The sequence below is a fragment of the Blennius ocellaris genome, assembly GCF_963422515.1.
Source record: "Blennius ocellaris genome assembly, chromosome: 21".
NCBI lineage: Eukaryota > Metazoa > Chordata > Actinopteri > Blenniiformes > Blenniidae > Blennius > Blennius ocellaris.
Window position 1 is genome coordinate 14,071,489 of NC_137670.1, and position 16,725 is coordinate 14,088,213.

Genomic DNA, 16,725 nt, shown 5'->3' on the forward strand with positions numbered 1-16,725 from the left:
CAAGCCTTTCTCTGCAGGCTTGGGGCTCATCAGGTTGCCTGGTTAAAAAGCCTCCTCATTATCTTCTTTGCACTCGGGGATGATACTGTATGTCTTCTCCTCGCCGCCATAGCATTACAGCACACTGAAACACACTGTAGTCTTTTAATAACCAAATTACAGCCACCTGTGGTTTTAAGATTATGGAAATGAAGATTATAGAGCTTGTTACCCCATAGATTTTTACACTGTGTGTTTTAAAGTGGGGCTGTAAGTATAAAATGAATGTTCCTTTAGTCTATTTCTTTTCCCTCCTGGTATTTTACATATTTCTCGCATTGCTTTTTAAATGCAAAATGATTAAAAAAAAAAAAGAAAAAAACCCACACACAAATAGCTAGCCTGCGAGTTTTTTTTTCCACATGGGCTCAGGTATTTTAAGTGCCTTCTCTCTTTCAGAGGTAGAGCTGCCTTGAATATGGCTCTGCTCTGTGTGAATAATTGTCATCCAGAATCACTAACGGTGTGATCAACGTGACTGGAATAGAAATGCAATCCTGATGGCAGTGACAGGTTTAAGAGAGGAGAAGGGATGAAGGCAGGAGTGGCGGGGGAGGTGGCGACGGAGCGGGCTGGGAAGATGGGGTGGAGGGGTGGTAGGGGGGGGGGGTAATAGAGGGGCCTCGCATAGAAAAAAAAAAGAAGAAGAAGAAGAAACACAAAGGGCAAAGTGAAGACTCTTCTAGTAGTTACAATTCTTTGACATTTTCCATGTCAACGTGATTTGGCAGAACACTCTGCGAAATTGCATTGAATGAATGTGATGTCTCAGATAACATCAGTGGTGTGTACTGTACTCGCCACATTTCTTGACGGTTGTAGTTCAAAGATGTTTTCTTCACAGTTGTCTCTCTCTCTCTTTTTTTTTTCCTTCCTCTTGTCACTTTCTGATGGCAATTTTTACTTTCCTCACACAAGCCGGCCCCCATTCTGCAGTTATACACTGACAAGTCTTCAAAAAAAAAAAAAAAAAAATCAATATGCACATTATATTGTTGCCTCAGGAGATTTGATTATAGCAGGAAATAACAGATACATCGTAACAGTTGTATTATATAGGGCTGGCCACATACACTCAATCTATTTATAATTTGATAATAATAATCAAACTTTATTTATAAAACACATTTTAGCAGTGTTATCAAATAAGATTAGATAACCCATATAGCTTCAGAAGAGAATTTACACAACGAAGAATGGAGGCGCTGTAGGATGGGCTTTTAAAGATGCAATGAAATAAAAAAATACACTCTCAGTTTTTACATTGAGTCCTCAGTGTAATCCATCTCCTGATCTCTATCAAATAATTCCTTGAAGAAATTACTGGATTTTCTTCACATCAAAATTTCCTCCTTTTCCTGTGTGAAACGCTGTGAAATCACTGATGACTCATGCACTTGACGCCAAATCCTCTATTCTGCCTCTAATAGACGCACATATTCAGCTTGATGTGCGTCTCCTCCACACTAACGGCATTACTGGATCCAGATATTGGTTCGATCTGGTCGAGGGGCACATTCAGCGTGATTAGCTACTGAAAATGACGACCAGTTCTGGAGAGGAAACCCTGGACTCTGAAGTGTTTTTATCAGAAATATATAAAGCAGAAGTACCACTCACCTTTGTTTCACGGCTGGTCTTGAAAACATTATATCCATATCTGCCTGAAGTAAACCTTGGCTAATTATATACACTGACAATGTTTGTGTCATTTGTTTCTGAGTACTTGATGCTTCACTAAAGACTGAAACTGGTCATATGGATTATCTTTCCCTCGTGTTTTAAGACATCACATGCCTCAAGAAAAAAAGTATTTTTTCTCTAGGTTATTAGGGCGCATCATACAAAGAAAATACAATTAAAAATATTTTTGGACTGAAATCTTTCTTTCTTTCTTTAATCTTTGACCAACAGTAAAAAAAAAAAAAGTATATCGACCTTCTGGTTTTGTTTAACAAGACCTGAAGACGTTCTAGGATCCTCAAAAACTCTAGAACTCTCACAAATGTCAAATTTCCAGTGTTTAGCACAGCTAATTCCTCCTGCGAGAACTCATAATGTTGCCTGAAGCATACAATTGGAATAAATATTATGGAGTAGTGTGATAGTGGGTGCAGCAAAATATGAGCAGAATCCGATACATGAATTGGAAGTTGACCAGAACAGTTGAAAAAGCTGAAATATCATCGCAAACAAACCTGATATGGTTGCAAACATGGTATGAATAACACAAACAAGCAAAAAGAAAATGGCAACTAGTATTTCAAGTGCTGATGACATTTTATACCCATTGATGGGTTAAGAGAGAGTCCATTTATCAACATTTTTAATATATACTGCCCAGTACAACTCAACCAATCCCACATGACTACAGAGTAAATAGGAAGGTGCATTACAATGGAAATACAGAGGAACCCTACACTCAGACTTAGTGGGTTGTTTACATGAACTAGTTAGCCTGAAGAACACGTTTTAGGACTGCGGTAGGAAGCCGGAGTAGCAAGAGAAAGCCCCAAAAGGTGCAGGAAGAACATGGAAACACCACACGGACCCTCAGAACCAACCCGAGACGAGAGTGCCAACCACTCCACTGCTGAATGGCCTCAGTTCCAACAAATATTTGACTACATTTGCTGAAAGCTTTCAGGCGCTTTTTCAGCGATAACTCCTGGCCTTTGTCAGACGTGAGCTCACGTTGGATTGAGGTAATTTCATGTCAGTTTCTTGAGTCATTCACAGCCACCTGCAGTGACAACAGTGAAAACTCCATACTCTTAGGGATTTCTCTTTCACCAAATTCATAAATAATTCATTCATCATTCAATAAACGCAATGATCTGTGCTCCGCTGGTATGCATTGCATCAAGCAGAATCAAATTTGGCAAGTGTTCAAATTGTTTTTGACAAAGTAATTCACATTGAGACATTAAGACAATTTAATCATATCACCATGTGACTGCCTTGTTAGCCAATAAAGCCCGATTTAGGATTATTCTGACATGTTTTAACTAAAAGTGAGCAAGATGTACTAATTGCTCTGAGGAAGTGTTGTACACAAGTGTGTCTCTATATGCACTTTGTGTCTTTAAGGCCAGCAGGGTTAATTTAAGTTCAGTAAAAGTCCACTTATTTGGCCTGTGTGGCTCTTTTGAGGGAAGCTGTAATTGCATATTGTCAGTGTCTGACCCAAAAGCACTTTCAGAAGTACTTTTAATGTATTCCAAAACAGTGTTATCATCGCATTATGGATGACTAACAAACCTGACAGCGGCGCTTCTCCAGTCTAAATACAAGATAAAAGGCTCGTCCTCTCCAAAACAGCAATCAGCAGATCTGAACACAGTTGCCTGATTGTGATCTGTTTCCTTTAAATGCTCAAAGAACTGTCTGCATCACAGCTTTAATTGAATCTCTCCCTTGCAGTGTTTGTAACAGCAGCCTGCAGTGGAGATGATCAGTTTCTCGCCGACTGCAACACAGAAGCACAATTTACCGCCCTTGTAAAGCTTTCATATTTCACGGTTTGTTGATTTATGTCTGATCAATTGCCTCGCGATCATAAATATTGCCATTTGTCAGCAGTAAACCAAATTGGCCATATCATTTGTCAATTCATTTGTTTTGCACTCGCGCTGAACGTTATTTTTCCGCATCCTTTTGCCCCAGGATTTTATCAGGTAAAGTGTTCCTGCCAGGCAAAGAGGAGGAAGTCGTCTTTGTGTGTGTGTGTGTGTGTGTGTGTGTGTGTGTGTGTGTGTGTGTGTGTGTGTGTGTGTGTGTGTGTGTGTGTGTGTGTGTGTGTGTGTGTGTGTGTGTGTGTGTGTGTGTGTGTGTGTGTGTGTGTGTGTGTGTGTGTGTGCCCTATTCAATAGCCACCATGCTTACCCTACCACCTCTGGCCCTTAGAACCTTTTAGCTCCTAAACCTGAGTCGAGCGGCTTTTTTATGTCGGCGAACATAAAACCCGAGGGTGACAATGTGCCGAAGCCTCGTGTGGTTTAGCATTCAGTGTCTGGAGGAGTGCTTGTGGTTACATCCAGTCACAGTGACAAATTGCTCTTTTTTTCCTTTTTTTTTTTTTCCACCATCGCCTGCTAACAGCCTCTGTATTAACCTCACCATTAGCACTTACTTAGAGTGTTACACCCATTTTTCCTGGGCGCTGGGTCTCCCTGGACCTCTCAGGGCTGATTAAAGGACGTTTGGGAAGCATTTAGAGGTGTAAAAGCTCATTGGATCGAGTGAGCCGGTGTGGCTAGTGGTATTGGGCTGGAGCCTATCTCTCTGATTACTCCCATAATCACAGTATTTGCTCACCCTGAAGGTGCTCAAGTGTTAGCTTTGATACAGATGCTAGAGGCATCCGCGATCCCTAATGCTAGCTCCACAGCGTGCCGTATTACGGCAAAGCAGTCCACCCCACTGCGAGACGGCGATAAAGACATTCTACCTGCTCATAGTACATCATGATGAGTTAATAATAAAGTAGCACTGACAGGTGTGGGGTTTTTTTTTTTTTTTTTATCCCTCTCATGATCAAAGGCAAGCACTCCGGAGAGTTCTGTCGTCTCCAGGCGAGAATATCCATTCTGTGCAGATGCTGAGCAGAGATGGCCTGTTTCGGGGAGAGAATGATACAGTACACGCACCGCCTATCCCTTCAGCAATGAGAGGGAGCTTTATCTGACAACAGCATATCTTCACACGCTTATTTTCATCTCACTTAGGGAATATGACATTCTAATATTTTCCAGCTCCCCTGTAACTGCATGGAAGCATCATTGAGCGCTCCTATTGATCCATTTCGAAACGGTTCCATACACCCCATCTGGTTTCATTATCACTTGATCTGTCTGCCAGCGTTGGGAGAACCTGACCCCACTCAGACACACTTGTGATCTTTGATTAACTTCTCAGAAATTGCTCTTCATGATGCCATTACTCCGCTGAACATATTCACCCGACACTGTGGTTGTTCTTTGTGTTTTTTTTTTTTGTTTTAAACAGACGGATGACATCGCAGAGATTGCGGAGAAAACCCAAAACCTCCCCAAGGTGAACACGAAGAGGCAGCGAGTGGTGGTCTTCACCCAGGGCAGGGACGACTCCGTGGCAACCGTCGGTAGGCCCTTCTTTGGCTGTCTCCTTCTTAACGGCACATGTTTTCCAACTCCCGTCTACCTTTTGGACATCTTCGCCCCTCATTTAAGCCTCATAGCTCAAAACCGCAGAGAACGGCGCATTAAATAGATGCTTGATCGCTGACCTGAGAGAGCAGAATGCTATCGGTAATTTCTTTGAAGTAAAGCTCCAATATTGACACCAGATGTTAAAAAAAAAAAAAAAAAAAATGCTTGCACTACATTCTGTCATTTCAGAGCATAAAAAGAAGTGTGGGGGATGCAGAGAGCAGGCATTGATTTGTGAAGTACTTCTAACTTTGTCTTGGACAGACTCCAGGCCAGTCCTCAGCAATTTTTAATGCTTCGACTCTTTACATCCTGCCCACCCCCTTCTTCTTCTTCTTTTTTTGTTTTTTTTTTGCAAAAAGCTCACAGTGTGACCTTGGGGGAGAGGTTGACAGAGCTGCCCCCCCTTTACAAATCAATCCCGTTTCCTTTGATTCGGGCCATATTTGTAAGCGGGACATTAAAAGGCAGCGTCATCATAACCGAGCAGGGGCTGCGGGTCGAAGCAGTGCGAGGAGAGACGATAGCTTCCGATTACCGCTGGCAGCCTTTGCCTTTTGTTTGGAGCCACAGGGTGTCTCTCCTCATTGCCCTTGCAAGTTCCGCTCAGACTCGCCGTGCATGGGGAGAGATGGCCTCAGGTAAAGACGCCGACGTATCACTCATCACTGGGGACTGCAGAGACTGTGAACACTGCAGGACGCCGTCCTCACGCGTGTCCACTGTCCTCAACTCCACACCACTGCCACCACAGTATACGAGCTGATAGTCTAGTCCAGTGTGTCATCCATGGCATTTGTAATCGGTTGGTAATCATCAGTGTCTTGTCTGTTTCCTTCATATTATTTTTTTTTATTATTATTGATTGCGTGTAAACTGTGGTGCCATTTGGGCCGACACTCTCCCTGGTCGCAATAAAGGCTAAAGATGCAGTAATCAATATTTTTATATTAACACTGGATAAATTAACTATCTTTTATTCGAACAGGCTCGCTCATCGTAAAGACGCATTATTCAGCTGTATTTCTCCTTAACTTCATCGGAGGGGTTTAATGGAGGCCTCTTAACTCACTGTTATGATTGTATGCCCTGCGACTTTATTGGTTTTTGGATCAATCTCAGAATAGTCCAAGTCTTACCCAGCCTGAGTGCAAAGTATGTTTATTACATTTTTTTTGTCAAATTGTGTGAGGCACGTAATACATGACATGATGTCTGGGCTGAGAAACACTTCTGTGTGGAGTTTGCATATTCTACCTGTGGGTGCATGTTCGTTTCCTCCCACAGTCCAAAAACATGCGTTTTAGACTCACTGGTGACCCTAAATTGCCCTTAGAAGTGAGTGTGAGTGTGTGTTTGCCCTGCGAAGGACTGATGAGTTGAAGAAATACAGATGGATCAATATGAAACGATCACCGAACAAGGGAGATCTGACTGAGCTCCAGGGACTTCATTTAAACTCTGAATCTAGAAATAGAGGCCATTTTACTTGTTCCGATTTTGCGTGGGGAGTTTTTTTGTTGTTTATTAGGAACCAAAAGACAAAGACCCCTGAGGTAGAATTGAAGAAGAGAGCAAACGTAAACAAAAGGAGAATTTTTTTCATTTCGAACATGCAAACTCCACGCTGAAGAATCGAGATTACAACTGAGCATATTGAGGCGAGTGGTAGACACGAGCAGTCAACATTTATCACAAATAGCCAAAGTCAAAGTTGTTCAAGTTGATAGAAAAGTCAGAATTTATAAAGCCATTAGTGACACAGTTCATCTTGTTAACTCACACCTCAGCATTCAGCTCAATGTTTGTTTTTTCTTTTATACTCAAAGCCACCTAATGAAAACTTATTCCCGATACTGACAGGAAATATGAAATGACGTTGCTCCTGTATTTAATATTTTAGGAAAAACTTGTACTGGCCACATTGTTTAAGGCTATGTCATTCAGTATTTTTAGCACTACACACACACACACACGCTGAAGAAGTCGCAGTGTACTTGGTGGAATATGCAAAGCAAGAGAAAAAGTCAGTGGTGTATGTTGATGCTCAAACACTCGTCAGCTGTCTTGAGGCCGCCGGTGCTGAGACTGAGAATGAAAACAATAGGTGCAGGCGTGGACTTTAAATATGCTACCGGTGTGTGAGGGGTTATAAATAAGTGATGAAAACTAACCAAACTTTTCAGGAGTGTTACTGGCTGAATGCTAATAGCGTCACAAGTCTGTGGTCATTTCCCAGAGTTCCTTGCAAGGTGTGACTTGGCATTTCATTGCACCGATAGAAAAGCAGTAGAAACCATTGCTGCAGACAAAACATCCATCAAATAATTTATCTGCCTTTTAGCCACTTTATCCAACCTTGGTCTGCAGAGGGGGTCTGGAGTCAATCTGATTTCATGGGGAAAGAAATCTTCAAATAAAACAGAAGCCACATTTCTTGAAGTGGTGCATTTGAATGATTATTATTTGAAGTCAGTCTTGATGTTGGAAGATTTTCCTTCACTTTTTATGGTCTCGTCAACAGTGTCTCCGTCTTTACATCAGACAGACTCTTGAAGCTTCTAAAGCAAAGACTCCCAACGCTGGCTTGACATTATTAATTTGTTTTAATCACATAGCTTCTCAAATTAACAGCGTGATGTGGCAATATTATCACAAATATGACTGCAATTCAAGACGGCGACAGATAATGCTGAGCTATTCCCTCGCCTTAATTAATAGCATATATTTAAATTAAAACAGCTCATTTGAATTTTTGTTATTGAAGCGGAAAATTCCTGGAAGTGAGTTTCCCTTTTATGAGAATTTGAAAAGAAATCTTTTTAAGGAGAAGCTCGACTGTTGGGGGGGGGGGGGGGGGGGGGGAATCCATCCATTGTGCTGGAGGTGATGGATAATTCCCGCCTGCTTCTCTCATTGCTCCTGCATGAAGACACAGCCGTGCGCTGCTGTGAACTTTATATAAAATACATGATGAATGCCGGCTGGATGAAAGACAATGTGTTTCAGATGTCATCTACAAAGGCAAACATGATAAATGTCATTGACTGTGCTATCATTGCACTGGAGCAGTTACAGTAGGAGGTGCTGCAGAACTCGTGTGTGTGTGTGTGTGTGTGTGTGTGTGTGTGTGTGTGTGTGTGTGTGTGTGTGTGTGTGTGTGTGTGTGTGTGTGTGTGTGTGTGTGTGTGTGTGTGTGTGTGTGTGTGTGTGTGTGTGTGTGTGTGTGTGTGTGTGTGTGTGTGTGTGTGTGTGTGTGTGTGTGTGTGTGTGTGTGTGTGTGTGTGTGTGTGTGTGCGTGCGTGCGTGTGCGTGTGTGTTCGTAGCTTTTCATGCCAGCCAAATAAATGTCAATGTAAAAAGAGAATTAAAGATTTTCATTTCCCAGAGGCGGAGCTCTAATAAACTTGATCTCTCATTTTGTTTGCAATTTGTCCTCCTGTCAGGATTTGATCATTTGCCAGCCTCTGCATGTCATGTTAAACCATTTTATAGTGATTAAGGATGGGAGAATGCCTTCCCCCGTGGTATAATTCTCCAAAAAGAGATGTCAAATTGTTATTGTTCTTTTTCTCCCTGCCCTTCATTTGGAGCCTTTCATCACACCGCCGCTTCAAACGTGCCTTTTAAAAAGCTGGTCGCACGGGGGAAATGGCCCTTTATTTAGCTGCCACTGACACTGCTGAACTACACTGGGCTTTTGCTTATACGCCCATTATAGCAGTAATTAAGATCATTGTGCCCTGAACCTTAACGGTGAGGAGATCTAATAAACGATCATTCAGCAGGGGTTGCCGCTCTAATCGCTGATAAGGACTTGATAAAGCCTGACTCGGCTCCTCTGCGAGTTTTAGAGCCCTCCAGGGGGCAAACCGGGCAGATTTCAAGTTAGGCGGGGGGAAAAAAACCCAATCTATACATGTTAATCACATGAAGTAGAGGAGGAAGGTAATCCAAGCTGCAAAGGGGAAAAGGGTCTTTTTATTTCGTTCATCTAGTCAAAGAGGGGTAATTTGTCTTTGTCACCAACGTCTCCAAATAAAACTTTGAAGAATTATTTCGAGCTTTACTTGGATAGGTCTCCGCAGTGTGTTTCAAAAGCAGGATGTTTATGCCACATGCTTCATAAGAGGAAAAATCAATTACGAGCAACGAGAAAGACCTCCTCTATTTTTTTGGCATCATGCGTTCAAGTGTTTTCTTTCATGATTCCCTGAAAGGGTATTGGTTGGCGATGATCTTTTGCCTGCGGTTACAGTAATTACAGGCATATGTACTTTCTTTTTTTTTTTTTTTCATAACTCAATTGTGAACAAAGATGCTGGTTATGATAGGGAAACAGATTGAATGTCAACTCCCTTTCTAACCTGTCACATTTGCCAAGAAAGCGGTAACGTTGTTTTCCTCTCCGAGGCTCGGATTTTGGCCGAAGCGCAGCCGGAATCGTTCCAGGAGAAGTATTTCGCTGGGAAGTTTCTCACTTAAAGATGCTGTACTTAAACTCTGCCGAGCGCTTTAGCTCATGAATTTTCAGCTAAATATTCATGCGTAATCCCCAGTCCCCCCGGCGGCTCCAGATTTAAAATGATGTATTAATTGTTTCACGTGTGCAGATGATGAAGTGCGACAGGATCAGAGTTAATTTTTATGACCCGTCGACTAATTGATCTACCTGCTTTCTGTCAAAGGAGCAATATTGAGCGCTGGAGCATTACCAAGCATAGCATGTAAGAATTTCCGAGTCAAAACAACGCGCCATATGCTCGTTTTCCCACCAAATCCAAGGTCGTCTTATTTGCATGTACAGTCAGTCATTTTAAAGCAGAGCATTTTCTCAGTCGCTGTTGTGCTACGAGTTGCCATTGTTATTAGAGAATAGCCAATAATAAAGAGCTTACTTGATACTTGTTTCAAAGAGATGTCTGTTGAAAGAATTTCTCAAGTTTAATCACCGCCATTCAAGAGTTTTAATGAGGGAATTATGAGTGAATTAACAAAAGCGCACAATTATTGTATACTGGAATTAAGTATCTGAATTCCTTTGAATTCGTTTCTTTCTTTCCTCTCTCTGTCTCTCTCTCTCGCTCTCTCTCTCTCTCGCTCTCTCGCCGGTGCGAGTTACCTGTTAAAGTGCAGCTATACTTCACTCCCACGTATTCACCATCAATCTGCTGCTCCACTCATTTAGTCAGACCGCACTCCGGGAACAAGAATATGTTCGCATGTAAAAATAGGTGCTATAGTTTTATTGATTGAAAAATAAAGTTCCCGATCTCATTACAGCAAAATGTGAAATGAGTTCGGCAAAGTGATGTTTTCAGATGTCCAACAAGCCAGAAAAAACAAAGTATTTTGGCAGGAGGCTTTTTTTTCTCTCGCTCTCTCTCCTCTTTCTTTTATTGCCATTTCCATGACGGATTTCAGCCAATAAGATCTCTGTTACAGACGGCTGGGGAGTTTCTGGACTGTAACTTGAGTTAACATGTCAGTCAAATTTAATAATTTGCATCAATGGGGTGATGTGAACTTTCCCCGAGCAGCAGAATACAAACCCCGGCCATGAATAAAGAGGAATGTTGGATGTCTAATGTGCCATGTGTCTAGAAAGAGTGCGCAGAAAGACTTCTGCAAATGTCATCAGCGGCGGTGTGCTGCCCTCGGTGACCTGATCTGTCAGAGATGTGAAAAGACTCCACTTCTAGGTGCTGAAATCAAAATCCACAATGTTCACGTTCATAGACTTTACACTGTGCTGAAGGATTTCTGTTAACAGCGTACTATTTATTGTAGTGAACAGAAGGAAAACAGAAAAAGAATCACAAAAACACTGATTGATGTTCTCTTTTGATGTCTTTTTCATTGAGATTTTGATTCAGGATGTTTAAATATGGAAGTTGTTTTGGTTTTTTTTAGATAACTTTGTGAATTTGAATCAAATGGACTCAATGCTACAAGCATGCTAATAATAAGTGTATATCTACGATATTTAGGAAGCAACTTTTACAGTGAGGATCACTGTGTTTTTCAAAAAGTTCTATCAAATAATAGTAAAGTATAAAAACCCCAGTTTTTAAATGTTCTCTAGTTGGTTAGCATCTTGGTCAGCATTGCTGGCTAACTGACCTTTGACTTCTGCTAATAATTATTGTCAAGAAATTAACACTATTTTGGAAAATGTGTGCCTCTTTGTTCATGTGGTAGTAACATATCTCATGCACGATTGTTAGCATAATGCCAACATAAAAAAAAACAACAAGCAAGCTACACATAATTTTGAAACTCAGCAGAAAACTCACTCAACTCTTTGAAAATGCTCCGAGGAAAACGCAACTTTTCTGAAACACGGCTGCTGTGCATGCGAACCACAGCCATGGTAAATGGTTCTTCTGCATATGTGCAAGTAGTTGGACAATAACAACAACGGCGGCGTCCAGAGTGTGGCGACTCCCGGTCCATGTTCTCTTGGGACTTGGTAGCTTTACAGGTGAGAAGAACAACAATCCACCTTCGCCGTCTGACCTTACTTGACATGAGTTGACATATAAACGGGGCCGACGTCTGCCATGGTTTAATAGTGAGCACAGGGAGAAGTTCATTGGTTCTAGTCCAGGATGAAAGCGTGGAGTTTGCATGTTCTCTCTGTCCCAGGACTGGGTAAAGCAGATTAATGGCATCACAGCTCCATTTTTGTGTGATTATACAATAAGTATTTCTAAATTTTGGTCCTTTTTTATAACTAGAGTTGTCAAAGGTGAAAACTGCAAACCCACCTTTTTTCTCTCTCGTTAAAAAAAAAAAGGAGTTTGGCAAATAACACACAAATATTGCGTGATGGATTCAATTTGGATTCAGTCTTGATCACCGGATAAAGAATTTCTGGAGGAAGTAGTTCAGTTAAATAGGCGAAAGAAATGACAACATCGTAGAAGGAGCTAATGGGACACAACAAATAAAACAACAGCCTGATGTATACGGGCGAGAGCTGCAATCCAATTTCTAGAGTCTAATAAGAACCCAGAAGCAGAAACTGTTAATTGCTCCAAGAGTCTGTTTGTTTAATGAATTCTGACACCTCAGGATGCGGCGTTATCACAAACATGAGCATTGCTTCATGTGGGAGGTTGCCTCGTCTTGAACTTTGTCTCTAATAAGACCTGGATCCCTCTGCAGTGCCCTCGCCATTTGTTTTAACTGCAGTCAACATATTTACACCCACTTATTTCTGATCTAATGAACACCAGCAGAACAAGTGCAGCCGCTTCAAATTTCCCAGCATCCAGTTTTTTTTATATTTTTTATTTATTTTTTCGTTCTTCCATCGGTGTAAAGCACGACCACGTCGAACAACTCCAGTTTCTGAACTATGGAGTAACTGTAATTCATTATTAGCACTTTTATTTATTTTTATTTTTTTCAATGTGCGGTTATTCATTGAGAGAGGGAGGCGGATCCTCCAACTTCGTCTGTGGCATTAATTGAGCAAAGTCGTCGTGCTGCTAATTGGCCGGTCCATAAAGGATTCACGTCGTATTGTGATTTATCGTCAAAGTGACAATCGGCTGCCTCCAGAAACTCTCCTGGTGTGAAAACGCGCCACAACTCCTGATTTGACACGTTCGCTCACCTGACCTGTAACACAGCCGCCGTCGGCGCGATGCGGCAATTTCGTCGGCGTCAGGCGTTGAACATGCGTTCCGCGGCAGGTTGCGTGTCTTTTGCACCCGTAGTACGACAACAGAAATGTATTCAAAGATTGATAAGGTTGCGAGTCTTATCTGCAGCTCAGATATTCACAGAGCGATTGTTAGATTAGCAGGGAGCCTCATTAAACAACATTTTGTAGTTTCTTTCTTTCACGACCTGCTTGTGTTCTCCTTAAACTCCCAGCCTTTTTTTCTCAATAAGAGGTCTGTCAGCCCCCTCGTGTTCCTTTTATCCACATGTCAGTCTTTTGTCTCCTGCACCTTTTTGAAGGTTCACGTCGGCTCCAGAGCCCTCGGCCCGTTTGAAGATTGTGTGTGTGGTTTGGATTGCTCTGACATAAGTTGCTGATTTAATGTCACTCTACACCTCAAGACTTTGTCATCTGGTAGATTTTTGTTTCTTCCCCTCCTTCTCCTTTAAACTGGAGCGCTCTTTGAAGCACACATGCTACTGATAATTGAACCAATATAATCCGCTGAAGATAATAAAGAGGCCCTCATTTGAATGGATTCCGTTTTGAACTGGAACCACTGACACTAACCATTCGTGCATTGTTTTTGTTTTATCTGAGCACCCACCCAAAGCTGGTAGGGAAGGTTTTATTGGGTTCTATTACCTCTGGGAGCCTTTATTCACAGCGACGGCAGATGATCGCTTCAGCGTAGCTTCTTAAATTATATAATTATCTGATTAACAATGAAGCACAGGCAGAATATTTGATTTGCTCGCTTACAGATGTGATCATTTTTTCATAATAGTGTAATTTATCTCGTTGAAATGTTTATTTTTCATCGATTTTGAGAAGAAAATGTACATAAAGGCATCTGGTTTGAAGTGATGAGAAGCATCACTATCTTCATCAATTAAGATTCACCATGTTTTGGTGCTTGCTTTTACTATTATTCACAAGAACTAACTTATACTTGCAGAAATGTAGATATTTAATGAGTCTGTATTGCTACACTAGAAAAAATAACTAATAATAGCAGCAAGCATATTATACAAGACACTGTTTTAGCATGTTCTCTGGCTCTTTTCAAAGAAACGATACAGAAGTACATAATATATGAAGTTTAGAGCAATTAGGTAAATACAAATATTCAAAGAAATGTGGAGTAAATAAAACACTGCACTGTGTTATGAGACCGTAATTGAAACATGCAAAGCATGAATATAAAAAGCGCACACAGGGAGGTGGTAAACGCCTGCTTCCACATACAAAATGAGTAAGATTGCAACAGTTGACAACAGAAATAAAACTACTGCTTTAAAATTCATCCTGGGAGGGACGGGAATGTCTGGATCAAGTTTCCGCGCCACAATATATAAAGTCAATATTGAGATTTTAAGTTGTATAAACTTGCAGGTGAAGCTGCAAATAAGGAAATGTCAGTATGATCAGTGCAATGCGCAGAGATGTGATTCAATATTTTCTGATGCTGACACATGAAACGATACAATATATTTTACTCTCTCGGCTCAATGGGAAAATTCCCTCTGGGCATTGAAGGAAATACTACATTTAAAAAACAACCACCACACATTAAATATGATGAAAACATAAATAAATATAAACCAAAACAATTTTCAAACAAAAATACCCACATTTCCTCAATGTAGCTATTTTATAATACAGTTAAGATAAAAATGCTCCCAACAGATTATTATTATTAACAGTAGTAGTAGTATTTATTTATTTTTTGTCTTGACTGAGTCAGAAATATACAGTCATATTAGATCTCAACTTGGCCATATTAGTAAAGACTTGGCATTATGTACCAATAGAAAATGAAAACTTTTATCTGTGACCAACTTATTTTACCTTTCATTGCAGCATCTTGCTACAATTGTTTTTTCAGTGCAATCCCAGTAGACAAATCAGAGAAGGGGGACTTCTTTTTTTTTAATTGAGAAATTGTGCCTAAAGCCTTCTTGTCATGTTTACTCATTGGAATGTCGTCCCACGAGTCAGATTGAAGCCTCTGGCGGACCGCTGTTCGCCTCGTGGCCGGGATGTTTAACATCCCTGGTTCAGAAATCCCCAAACTTCAAGTGTCTTGTTAACCATAATTATGTTAGGTGAAATTCCCTGCCTTATTACTGCAGAACATTTCACTGTACATAATCTTATGTATACTAATAATTAGCCAAAAAGCATCCATGCTCAAGTGCTTATTTCAAAGGGCCAATTATCTTCAATTATAACAAAACCCTGTGGTGTGAAATGACCCTTGAATAATGTAATATCAAGTCGGAGTCAAAGAAATAATAAGCTACAACTTGGAACACAAAAGGGAGGACCGCAAATACTGGTGGTAAACTTTAATTAACAGTCTTCTTGTGTCCCGGCCACAGGTGAGAGGGTGACCATGTTTCCTGTTTTGGACATCGACCAGAACGATATTGTGGACACGAACGGAGCGGGAGACGCCTTTGTCGGAGGTGAGGCCATTACCATCGACACAGCTTGCTTTCTGTGTACATTCCCAATTAACCTTTGATACCGGCCGACTACGCCGGGTAGTCATGTCTCCAGATTATATGAGCGTGACATTTACCCCGCTGTTTTTACTCTGTACGGCCTGATCAGAGCACCACATAAAACAGCCGTCATTTGGACCCTGTTGAGGGTGAATCCACTTTTCTTTCCCCCCCCCCCCCCCCCCCCCCCCCCCCCCGCAATCAGTACCCGACTCATTTTCATCTCAACCGCTCCCCACGCTTACTGGATGGAGGTTGACCTCTGCCCATTTTTTGTCCACCCAGGGTTCCTGTCGGCCTTGGTCCAGGAGCAGGCGTTGGAGGAGTGCATCCGGGCCGGCCACTACGCCGCCAACGTCATCATCAGACGGGTCGGATGCACCTTCCCGGAGAAGCCGGACTACCACTGATGCAACCGAGCACAAGATACCTGTATATGTCTCCTTCAGGATGTTATGTACATTTTTTGTTTGTTTTTTGTTTTTTATTTACAGTTGACAGACTGCATGGGACTAATTGCTGCAGCTTGACTACGAGAGCAAGCCTGTTTCAAGCAACACAGATGTTTTACTACAGTTTAAACAAAGAACTAATGTTAAGTAATTCGCAGAAATCTTTTTAGTATCACAAACTCGCTGCCTAATGCGCTGAAAAGATGGTGGGAAAGTCTCAACACATGTGAATACCCTCTCCGAATCTGAACTTCTCTCCAATTCATATTGTCTCCCACGTGAAAACGATCAGTTTTCTCCGCCGCAAAGCTTCAACGCTGAAGTGTGTGTGTGTGTGTGTGTGTGTGTATGTCCCAGTTTCACCTCCTCACTGCATCGCTGGAGGTCGTCCATTTAGTGATTTATTTGGAAAATACCACAGAAACTGATCAATGGTCGAGAAGTGCATTATCCTGCAGGACTGGTGTGAAAAGTTTTCTCCGGATACATGTGGCTCTGAAAAGTTTGATTCATGGAAGAGTTGAAATCGATTCTGGTGGTGACCCGGAGTCTTCTCCAAATATATAAATATATATATACTTTTAAATGTCTGCAGAAAGTTCTCAGACCGTTCCTGCTGCGTAGTCCCACTTCTCTATATTGTTGATCGCTGCGCTCCAAATACTCAGTTCAGTAAATTACTTATTGCACTTCTTCTTGTGGAGCTCCTTAGTCATAACACAACAACAACAACTCACAAGTCAAACTCTGTAAAACTAGAAGTGGAAGCCAACGAGCTACGAGCCATGTGGAGCCGTCTTTCCAGCCTGCAGGGAGTGAGTTTTGTGATACGAGACATCCTGCATGAGGAGTTGTGAAAA

General features: G+C 41.5%; 1 protein-coding gene across 1 annotated transcript in view; it reads left to right on the forward strand.

Annotated features, from left to right (window-relative positions):
- adkb (adenosine kinase b) overlaps nt 1–16,725 on the forward strand; it is a 120,697-nt gene extending 103,972 nt beyond the window's left edge. Inside the window, exons 9-11 of the mRNA XM_080517864.1 lie at nt 5,047–5,161; nt 15,288–15,374; nt 15,699–16,725. Coding sequence (XP_080373990.1) covers nt 5,047–5,161; nt 15,288–15,374; nt 15,699–15,823 — 327 coding nt within the window. The 3' untranslated portion in view covers nt 15,824–16,725. The remainder of the gene's footprint in view (nt 1–5,046; nt 5,162–15,287; nt 15,375–15,698) is intronic.